Here is a 12092-nt window from a genome sequence, read left to right on the forward strand (position 1 = left end):
CACACAGAGAGTGATTGACAACGCCAAGACCCGCCCCCTGGCTCTGATTGGTTTTCTAGTTAGCACTGGGAGAAGATGGAGGAACTCAGTTTATTTTTTCGCAACACTTTCTCTTACCATACAGTCATAACACAGTGACATTTTCAATAAATATGAAAAAAATTAATTAAAATAAAAGTTACATACTGCATCTTTAAAATCTATGTAACTAATTAATTAAAATTAACACGCTTAAAGTCCCGTTGTTACTATAAAAAAAAACCTCCAGTGATTTTAAAACACCTCCTAAGCACTTGTGTGCTGCTAATTGGACCATACGTGCCCTTAAATGTAAATATCACTTTGGCCTCTTGAAAATGAATTTTCCTCTCCCCCATGCTGGGTCAAGAAGTGGCTTGAGTGAAAACAATCGACTTCATTATGCGTCGGACGCGCTGATGTAGTGGCAGCCATAATCACCTGTTTTTACAACCTCCTCCCTAATCTGGTGTCTCAGTAATCACTCTCTGCTGCTTGTTCTGAGTGCTGTCTGTAGTTATGCTGTCACCAAGCTGCGGAAAGCTTCTCTTTTAGCGGTCGCAGCGTAGCATCCGGTTGTAATGGCTGTAATACGAAGAAGGGGAAAGTCATCCAACCTAGGAGGAAAAGACTACGTTCGTTGGGAGACGATGAGAGTAGATCACTTTGTCTGGAGGAGGCTCGTGTGTGCTAAACTGACTTCCGTGGACTCAATCTTCAGATTATCAGACGGGTTGACTCCTACATAAACATGTGGCACACACACACACACACACGCCCACCCACACACACACACACACACACAAACATATTCTCCTCTGAGGCGATGCTTGTGATCTATCAAGCATGCTGGTAATCCCAGCGACGGCGGTCACTTCAGCTCTGTAAACAGCTAAAATATGGATGATAAAAGGAGCAGATGAAACCGAATAAACGAGGAGCCTGTGGACAAGAAGCAAAAAAAAAAATCCTTGAAGATTTTCCAAACCGTGTTGGACTCGGCTCTGAGCCGTATAGGACTCCAAACTTCAATCACGCTGTCTGGATGATTGGCAGTCTTCATTTGACTTTGGTATTTTTTTCATGACAGCAGAGCAGAGGAGGCTTTTCTGTTTTTGGCCTCAGAGAGCCGCATTAAAAGATCAAGTTGGATACTTTGTGTAATTCTGACAACAAAGTAAACCTTCTCTTATTTTACAGTGAGATTATCCACCCAAAAAGAAACAGTGAAGCAGACATACGAGCGGATATGCTAATAGCCCTCGGAACATGTTTGCGTTCGTCTAGCTCTCAGATTTGATTCTGTTTGACTCCCCTCTTTCTCTCCCTCAGCACATTATCCTCCTTTCTGCCCTCTTTTATCTCCCGTCGCTGCCAATCTCCTCGCGGAACATAATTATCTCCCAGTTATTGTAAATATGAATAGATTGCGTGTGTTTTGGGGATGTTTTCAATCTCCCGTATTTTGTCAGCCCACATGCATTCAGCGAGGCATTCATCTCCCTCTCTTTGCACATACAAAAACAGAGATCAGGGGGGAGCCTGTTTCTTTAGTCTTAAACACATTAGTGTAATTACCTCCTAATGATATTTAATTCCCACACAAAAGGAAACAAGACACTCCGGTGCATTTTGAAACATGAAAAGGAAGAGGGAAGAGAAAGGAAGAGAAGCATTTTGAGAGGAATCGCATTAAATTGTGTTTATGTAATTTTATAGGTGACTGCTTGTGGAGCATAAACAGGCCCCTCGCTGTTGTGACAAATTAATGTAATAAACGGAACCCGTTCAGTAAATCCGAATGCAGCGTCAGGTCATAATCACGGGGGATTTCTATTTAGGAAGAAAGCAAGCTTTTTCCTTTAGATGCAGTCAGTCAGAACTGCATTCGATCCACTGCGGTCACAGTCTGATTATATTAACGATACAGACAGTACAAAGCAAATCATCTTTGAGATTTACTGCAAGTGTGTGTTGTTGTTTTTGACTATTACCATTGTGATCTAAGGGTACGTTCACACCAGCGCTGTTTGGTCCACTTTGATCGAACTCTAATTCGTTTTGCCTGTAAAGTCTGGTTCGCTTTGGGAGGTGTGAATGTGCAATCAGACTCGGATGCATACCAAAAAAAGTGAACTGGAGACTAAGGGTGTTTTCACACCTATAGTTCTGTAGACTTGGTTCGACTGGGGGCCAAGGCTGCAACATTACATTTTCAGCTGGTGTGGTTCACTTTCACACTGCATGGTCTCAATCAGTCCAAAACATTTGAAAAAAACCTATTCCCCTCCTCGCCTGTGGCGGCGCTGCACTAACACTGAACAAGGCATGAGGGCAACGTCCTTCTTCGCAAAATGCAAAACCGGAGTGGCGTCAGATTTTAGCAGTTGTAGGATTTCTCTTTTGTCGTTGGTAAAGGTAAAGGTCCGCTTGCTTCCACATTTGCATTCAAATCGCGCCACAGATTACTTCCATCGAACTGAGATGCAGGTTTTTTAGCGGACCAGAAAACTTAGATCTCGGTCCAATAGATTTACTGGAAATGTTGACTTTTTTTTTTTTTTTTTGCAAAAGGTTTTAATTTACCAGTTCGATCTAGTTCTTCTGAACAAACTGAACAAAACCGCACAACTTATTCTGAGTTGAGAAGGAGCTTTAGATGAGCATGTTTGAGATCTTTAGTTGTGTTTCGACTGCAGGAACCTTTTCCAAGGACCGGATTTGTTCTGCTGTCCTGTTTGATTCTGTTGTTTCCAGAACTAAGCCCAAATCTCATCATTTGACAGTCTGGAGTAAATGGCTCATTTGGATTTTGGAATCGGCCTGATCAGTCCATTGCTAGCTACATTTAAAAAGCTTTTCTCAGTTGAAAAAAATGTTTCGACAAGTTGGGTTGTACCTCTTTTCTGTTGCTATTAATAATTGTAGTGATCTAAGGGTCACTACCATATGCCAGTCGTGGGCATATGATGTTCAATCACCTGCCAAGTCAGGGTTGTTTTCCTGTTTTTTGCATTTTGCATAAACAGCCTCTAAATAAAAATCAACTTCTCAGGCTGTTCTTTGGCACAAACCATCTGGATCACATCTGGATGCATCTGACCCATGCAAACTGAAGCAGCAGTCTGATAGTGACTTCAGACTAAATCTCTGTTAGTGGAAAGAAAACAGTTGTTGGCTTTATTTCCTTTTATGGTCATTAATTTCTGATTGTGCTTGAAGGCTGGTTAGCCCTTTTGGTTGTCTGCTGGCTTGAGCCTTGCTTGTTATGGGTTCACAAAATGCTCCTCGCTCTTCTTAAACGCGTCTCGATTCGGACCAGCTTGACAATGTGATGACGTTTCTCCAGGCTCTACGATGTTAGCCGTTTGTATTCAGAGTGGTCTCCGGAGCGGGACTGTGTAGGTGCGTGTTTTCGGCTCACAACGTGGGACTGAGCGAGCGCCTTTCGGCTAGTGTGTGCGTCCGTGTTGCATGTGTGGACATCTTTTCTATCTGAGCTGCTGTTTCAGAGAGAAAGGATTTCTGCCTCAGTAATTGCCTCTGCTATATCCCACCCCCCTCTCCGATCCGCTCTCCCCCTTACTCATTTTTCTTTGGTATCTATTTTCTCTCAGAAATTTGTCCTTTTTCCTCCCCCAGACTTGCGCTGCAGCTCTCGGCCGTCTCTCATTTCTCTTTTATGCTCTCCCTATCTTACGGTCCTTGAAATTAACTGCGATCTCGCAGTAACATCAATTAAGGGAGCCTGCGCGCCACACACCCGTTTACCATGTGAACGTCACCTGTCCATTAGGTCCATTATAATCTGGTCAGCATTCACTGAGCTCCGGGTTCTTTCGAAGCGCCCAGCGGCCCGGTTCGTAATAATAATGCACTCGGAACCGGAGCGCAGCGCAGCGGGTTGAAAACGGATGGCTGAGGAGAAAGATGAACAGAAGGACGGATGAAGAACAAAACCAACGCAGCAAGCCTGAACTCACCTGTGTTTCCATTTTTCTGTCAACAGTATTTCACGCCGCAATGTAGCAGCTTGTTCCCGTTGAGTTTGACACAGTAAGGCAGGCGTCCATTAGGATGGGACGAAGGGAGCTTCTTGCGCGCAAAGATCTCTGCTGGTTCCTGATAATTAAATGCTAATGGGTTTTGTTGTTGTTGTTGTTGTTGTTTTTCAAAATTTCACCTGCTGATTGAGGTTTTTTTTTTTACATCTCTGGTTTCTCCACTCCAGAGATGTAAGTTAAGAAGACATTAGAACAACGTTCAAAAAAAAATTTTTTTTTACCCTTTATTTGGTTTTGGCATGTGTGAGCAGTTTTATTTGTATTTTAAATCTAAGACGAAAAGGTTGAGTTGTTGACTGTCTTTGTTCTTTGGTGTCTAATGTGACCAAATAGTGAGGTTAGCGCAACAAGAATTACAGATTACAAAGGTTAACATTTCCAAAGTGAACAATGTCTATGTTAGACAAAGCTCAAAAAGATAAAACAGTGTACAAATATTTCTGTTATGCAAGTATTCTCTCTTGTGACGTAAATAAACTGCAGTCTGTCTTTGACGTGTCTCTACTTCCTCTGAATTTGTCTGGAATCTCTCGTTAAAACTGGAAATAGCTAACTTGAAGTCTTCTTCGCCCAGTAACAACATCGACACTCAAGAGTGGTGCTGTCAGCGCAATCTGGTTGCACTTACGTAAGGTGCAGCGAGTGATTGGAACAAGGTCGATCAAGGATTGTGCTACTAACTTTTCCTTTGGTCACAATAAAAGTGACGGTTTAAAACAGTTTACATGTTTGCATTCTTTTTAGATAACTAATACTGCTCCCGAAAATCATATACAGGCCTCAGTAGGACACAAGTTACATGGGAGTAGGATTTTTCGTACTAAGCTGCACACAGGAGCTGAATTCATAAATATTTTTATACAATGTATCTGTCTGCCTTACAGACGTATACGAAGAACTTACTAAATATTAAAAGATTCACCAGTTTTTTTCTTGACATTATGAAACAGAAGTCCTTTTTATGAAAATAGTAGGCTTTTTTAGTAACACGCTGTAAGTATGTTAACATTTATAAGTTTATAGCCACATTTCTGCGATGCTTTGCAGGTTTTTGGCATCATCTAGGCCTTTCTGGATTCAAAGACTGACTCATTTTTCCTGTGTTTTCATGCTTCATCCACTCACCAAAGTGAAGAACACTCACTGCTGTAAGGGATTGTTGTTCTGTGAGGACTCAGAATTATAGTCTTGAGTCATAAGCATACGTACGGTTGTAATCCTTTTCATCCTGATCTTGGGGGAAAGTGTAGATGTTGAAGGAGAAGTGGCCCGAGGACACGCCCTTGAGGAACCCCTAGTAGTTTACTCTCATTTTAAACTCTTTTCTAGTCTACAAATCAGTGTTTTGTGATCAGCTGTGTCAGGCATCACTAAAATCAAACACATAGCACAACAGCAGACTAGTAACAAGTAAGTGGTGCTAACAATTGCTAATTGTGAACAAGATTCATCGATTCTCGATTGCTGTTTGAGCTTTTCTGTCGGAAGAAAACGTCTCCGTCCAGCGCCTGTGGCTTCAGGTCTGTGTGATTAATCTGCTGAAGCAGAATAACGGCTCCTGTCCAGAAAACACACAGATGGGTTTTCGTTCTGTGAGCTCAAGCAGGCTCAAAACCCCAGCCTGCCGTGCGTTTTGTTGTTTCAGCAGGCTGTGATTTAAGGCCGAACATGATGTCACCCCCATCATCATGGCGGCTAAATTGCCCCTCCGTTCGCGTTGGCGCTGTTAGTAATGGCGTGTGACGGAGGTTGTGTTGCCGTAGAGTGAGACAGGTTCTGACTTCCCGCTCGCCGCTCCACCGTCTTCTTTTGTGTTGTTGAACCGAGATCCAAGACAAAGATCTGACCCGGAGAGCTGCATGTGTTTGCAGTTACTTTTTTTATTTTTTTTGGAATTGATCTCTTTGCAATTGAGATGATTCTTGTGTATTTCCCAAAGTGTTATCACTCAAGATCACGGGTCCCTCGGCTGCAATAATGGCTTGTTTTGGACTAAATAGAAAAGCGGCTTGGTGCTGGGCTGGAGCGGCAGAAATGAACTGAGTCTGAACTGAGAAAGCGAAGACTTCCAGCTGGGCAGATGTTAATATTTAGTCCATGAATACAAACAGAGCCTCGCAGGAGTATTAACATCCTTTCAACTTTGTGTATTTTCTTACAGTCAACAGACTGGAACTCAGTCTGATTGGAGAGCATCTATCAAGCGTTGGCACAGGTTCTCAACTGAATCTAGGTCTGGACTTTGACTATACCACTCTAAAAATATTAATGTACTTTAAACGTGACTATTCATTTCTAGCGCTGCTTAGGTTTATAGTGCTGAAAAGTGAACATTATCCTAGTCTGAGATCTGCTAGGGCTGCCCAGATATTTTTTTCTTTTGATTGTTTTCATAATTTTTCCCTCCTCTTCACAATAATGCACCATTTTACATTGATCTATTATACTTAATTCCCATAAAACGCTTCACAGTTTGCGGTCATAATGTGATAGACTGTGGAAGTTTAAAGGGAACCTATTTTGCAAACTTCACATTTTGTACATCAGATCTGGTCTACTACTTCTAAAAACACATCAAGATGTTTCTTTGTTTGTTTGTTTTTTAGCAATAAGTGAATATTTTTTGGTGTCCTGAAAACTTCTCAATTGCTAAGTCACAACTGACTGGCACTGTGTCGTTACCTAGCAACCCAGGCGGAGCTCCTGCTGGTTTTACCGCTGTGCAATGGCTGCTGGAAAAGACAAGTGTTTTGTTTCTGACTTGCTGCATTCTGGTTGGTTGTGCAGGAGGCTCTGCTTCTGCTTTTCAAAGATGTACAGCTGTATGTTTGTAGCCGTTCTCGCACACAATTGTAAATGTTGATTTGGGGGCGTGGCTAGCAGCAGCTAATTTAGATTTAAAGTGACAAAGACGCCCTAAAACAACTCATTCTGAATGCAGCTCAAAGTAGACAGACCTGAAGAATGATGATGTTAAAAAAATGCAATGAACATGTTTTATATAACCTGTCCAAGGACACGTAGTAGGTCACCTGAGGAGTATTAATGATGATGTAAGACGCTCTCACAACTTAACCTTTCAACAGTCTGTTGTTAACATGAACGGCTCCCGCTATTTCTGAGGATGCAGTCGTGTTTTTATGATCAGACGGCCGCCATGTTTACACAGATTAACAGCCTGCAGCCAGTGAACTGGTTAATCGGACCACTTACACAGACTCCCTCTCTGCCTCCCAATCAAACCCCAGGCTGGCCCTCCGCTTGTCGAGCTAAAAGTGTCCTGCGGTTTGACGTGACACGGGCCAAGCCGCAGATATTTCTAAATCTGAATAACTGAAATGCTCCTTCCTTTTTTTTTTTAAATACACGTCCTTATTGCTTCACTAACCCCGGTGTTTAGCATTTAAAGACCTAATTGCAGTGAGCGTGATCCGTCCGTCGCATCAGACGGACGTTGAAAGCTCTGAGCTGCGGTCGGAAATTTACGGCAGCACAGCGAGCGGGCCGGACGGCTTTACTTGAACACGCAGGAATTTATGAACGCCTCGACCTCGGCTGAACCGCTCAGGGTGGAGCGGCTCAGAGTTGCCGTTGGCTGAGATTTTGGATTTCTCCACATGTTGAAGTGATAAACAAGCGTAATAAAAAAAAAAAAAAGAAACTTCTCTTGGAATTTGAAGACTATTTATGGCATGTGTGTTTTCATAATCAGGTTCAGATAAAAACACAGCAAGAAAACGTCAATAAACACAGCAGCGGCTGTAGAACATTGAAACTAGTTGCATAATTTTAGCAGTGCCCCTACAAAACCCCTAAGAAAGTGAACTTCTTGTTTTCAGCTTGACGTTTCAATGGTTTTCAGGTGGTCTCTGCGCACATAAACGGACCTCACCGGCTCAAAAGATTGGCAGCTGTGTCCACATGTTGCTTTGTTCACGCTCTGGCCACCTTTCAGTGGCTTTATGGGAGAGCTGGGTGGAAAATCTCCGTAGGAAACACAGGAGTTTACCGCTACATTTGGAACATCTCTGGAAAATGGCAGAGCTGCAGAACGTGGCTGGAAACAGCAACGTCAGCTGAATTATGGAGGCTCTACCTGTCAATTGGTAGAGCCTTTCATGGCTTTACCAATGGTCAATGCTTGTCTATTGTATTGTACAGGGAAGCATTGACCAGGTAATTGCGCAAATTGGAATTACGGGAAAAAAATTTGCTCAATGGAAAGACGTCAACTTCGAAACAAATTCATGTTTTTTGATAAAATGTTGGTATTGAAATTGGTTTATTTTGCAAAGCTGCAACGGAGACGCTGTTGGAAGTGATTGGAGGATAATGACGCGGCATGTTTTTCAACGACTTATCACATAAGCAAATGTATTCACGCGTGATTTCGATTGTGTTTCGTTTTTAATATAAACGCCCCGACTGCGAAAATGTGTGGAATACAGACTTAGGATGTGCGGACATTTGTAATGGAAACAGATACTCAGAAATAGATATGAAGGCTCCACCGTCCCGCTGAAAAAAAGTAACAGTAGCCCCTTATCTATTGACCATAAAAATTGGAATTGCAAAAATAAATTAGCTTTACAGACATGCGTCATTTTTGAAGAAACTCAAATATGTTTGATAAAACGGTTTTCCCTCCATCCATCCATCCATTTTCTGTTCACCCCTTGTCCCTAATGGGGTCAGGAGGGTTACTGGTTCCTCTCCAGCTACGTTCCGGGCGAGAGGCGGGGTACACCCTGGACAGGTCACCAGTCTGTCGCAGGGCAACACAGAGACAGACAGGACACACAACCATTCACACACACACTCACACCTAGGGAGAATTTAGAGAAACCAATTAACCTGACAGTCATGTTGTTGGACTGTGGGAGGAAGCCGGAGAACCCGGACTGAACCCACCATGCACAGGGAGAACATGCAAACTCCATGCAGAAAGACCCCGAGCCGGGAATCGAACCCAGGACCTTCTTGCTGCAAGGCAACAGCTCTACCAACTGCACCACTGTGCAGCCCCATAAAACGGTTTTGTGTTTGATTTTTCAGCCAAATTTAAATAGACGTGTTTCAAAAAATGTGTCACACGAGTCGGGTGACCAACAACCAGATGGTGGAAGATGGTATTTTTTTTCCTAGGCACAGACAGTCGGGTTCAGGTTTACGTCAACAGCCTGAAACATGCAGCCAAAGCTGCAATGGAAGAGCTTAGATCAAAATGAATTATTGGATGACCTAGAATGGCCAAGTCAAAGTTCAGATGTAAATCCAGTTGAGAATCTCTGCGGTTCAATCTGACTGAGCGTTAGCTTCAAAAATGTTAATAAAGTTTAGTGGCTAATTGAGCAAAGAAGGTAGAAAAATACACCAAGAGTCTGCAGCTGTAACTGTAATGACCACAACAGAAATAGAAATATTAAAAAATCATCTATCATAGCACTTTGCCACCAGGCCCGTCACTGTAACACATTTTTCTGGATGAGTTGTCCCAGAAATTATTTTTATGAACAATAACATTGTTTTTTTTGTTTTTTTCAAAACAATTTTGAAGTAGTATCATAGTAACAGCATAAATAATGCAAGAACACACAATCAAAGATCAATAAACTTTAAATTCCAGCAAACATTTGTCACTGGAATATCCAAAAAGGTATACAAAACAACAGAAACAACGAATAAAATGAATTATGAAGTCTCTGTGAACAAAATTGTCCTTTTTAAAAAAAAAAAAAAAGTTTGGTCTCAAGGTTTTTTGGTTTTTTTTGTTGTTGAGAACAAAATAATGAAGCGTTTCGTCATCCAGTCTTTGATCAAATTAAACAAAATAGAGACACAAGAGAAACAATCACGCAAATGGAAACGATTGAGCTCATTCTTATTTATCATGCGGTTGATTAATTTTTTATATGCTGCTTATTGTGACAGGTGTATGCTCTGCTTTTTGCCAAATAAAATCTCAAAAAAACACTTCTGTTTGCTGCTATTGTGTAAAAAAAAGAAAAAGAAAATAAAAAAAGAAAGAAGGAAAAAGTCCCGGGAGTTTGACTGCTTGTGTGTTAGGCTCTGTATGGATCAGTTATGGACTCTGAGCGGCGTTAATGTGCGAAGTTTTAGTTTTACTTTGAGGTTGAGAGCCAGACTTTATAACGGCTTCTGAACCCTGAAAACGGCATCGACCCGTTAGGTTTTCCACAGTCAGCTTCACATGAGACATGACTCACTAAAGCTGGAACGTTGAGACGTTTGGTCAAACCCGAACCTGATGCGTTGTGACCGGACCTGCCCTCTCCCTGTGCTGCTGAACCTTTTCTCCTTTTGATCGTTCTGTTTTCAGTGCTTTACCATTTGTTAAAGTCAGGCTTTCTGTCTTTGTTTTCCTCCAGGTCAGTCTGCCAAACGACTCCAGCTGCGTTGAAGAGATTTTGCGGGTATGTTCCCTGGACACACACACACACACATACAGTCTCTCTCTCTGCTGTACACACAGGGTAATTGCGGTGATTATCAGCTGCTTTCTGTTTGCTCTGAAAGACTTTGGTTCTTCTCCAGAGAATTTGATCGTAGGAAAAAATGACATAATGAAGCGAGAGAATGAGAAACAGACGGGCTGCAACACAAAGGATGGGAAAAAGAGATACTTTGGCTCAGGTCCATGATTATAGATTTTTTTTTGGTTTCTTGTTAGATGATGTCAGGCAGAAATCCTTTCCATAACTTTGCCTCCATCCGTGTTTAGCAGAATTTCTCCAAACAACTCGTTTTTTTCCCTCCTGTCCTTCTGTTCTGCTCTGAATGATGTCAAAACAGACGACAATCTTCCCCTCTTCTGTCAGCTGCCCCGTCGACAAGCAGTTAGCTCATAAACCTCCTGGAAACGCGTTCCCTCCGCTCCTTCCTCCCTGCCCTCTGTCGTTCGCCGCCCTCTCCCTTTCACAAATCGATATCAACAGGCTTTGTGACCGACTATCTGCTGCGAGCCGCGTGAAAGGCCTCTGTCAAAGTATTGGTGCGCCGCTGAATCCGGCCTGTGATGTTTAGTCGTGTCAAGTGGAAAGATCAGAATGTGAGGCGGGGTGAATCGGCCCGCAGCCCGTTCCCTCGCCTACCAGTCAGCTGTCAGGGAAACATGGCAGATTCACATTCGGGGTAGCGAAGTCTAACGGTGAGGCGGCAAAGAGATGTAAAGCAAAACATGGCGCAGCATTTGCTTTACCGACTGCTGGAACCGATGGCTTTGTCAGTCTGTTAAAGTGACGGTTCTGTTCTGCGTAAATAAAAGCCCAAGTGGTAGCGGTGGTTGTGTGTCACGCTGTCATGACTCTTCTCAAACGGTCCTCAGAGCGTCGACTGTCTGCTCTGCTAAGAAACTGCTGTGGCCCAGAAGGGTCAACGGGAGGCAAATGCCACAACGCAACAACAGAAAACCGCAAGGCCACAGCGAACGTCGCGGCGCAGCTTCAAATGTCACAACGCAGCAATAAAATGCCACAAGGCAACAGCGAAAAGGCTCATTGCAACAACAGACGTTATCGTGGTTTAGCGACGCAAACGATGCAACAACAAATGGCACGACATGACAATAAAAAGCCGTAAAGTAACAGGAAGGAGACGCATTGCAAAAGCCACAACACAAGAGCAGAACGTGTGAAAGCAACGAGTCACAACAAAACATGAAACGGACAACGCAACTACAGAGGACACAAGGCAACAGCAAGAAGTTAGAATGCAAAAGCAAAAAAAACATATTGCAGTTTTGTTGACTTTTACAGTAAGAAACAAACCACTAAACTATTTAGTCTGAGTCCTGAATATTTGGTGTTTCTGAAAGATCGACCTCAAAACAACTAAATAAATTGCTGACAGGCCTTCAAGCTGCATAAGGAAAATCACATCATAACTTAAAAATCGCTGCAAAAGAGGCAAAAACCAAGTGACCAGAGAGAGGAGTCCAGTGTTTTGGTCTGATCTGTCAGAAGTCAACAAAAGGAAATGTCAACTATCTGC

At 42.6% G+C, this 12092-nt stretch overlaps 1 protein-coding gene across 2 annotated transcripts in view; it reads left to right on the plus strand.

Moving 5' to 3' along the window:
- Nucleotides 1–12092, plus strand: part of aff2 (AF4/FMR2 family, member 2) — a 197982-nt gene that overhangs the window by 108573 nt on the left and 77317 nt on the right. For both annotated transcript variants that reach the window (XM_044127371.1, XM_044127373.1), the window contains exon 5: nt 10472–10516. In XM_044127371.1, coding sequence (XP_043983306.1) covers nt 10472–10516 — 45 coding nt within the window. The remainder of the gene's footprint in view (nt 1–10471; nt 10517–12092) is intronic.

Source organism: Gambusia affinis, linkage group LG09 (genome assembly GCF_019740435.1).
Source record: "Gambusia affinis linkage group LG09, SWU_Gaff_1.0, whole genome shotgun sequence".
In the NCBI taxonomy this organism is placed as follows: Eukaryota; Metazoa; Chordata; class Actinopteri; order Cyprinodontiformes; family Poeciliidae; genus Gambusia; species Gambusia affinis.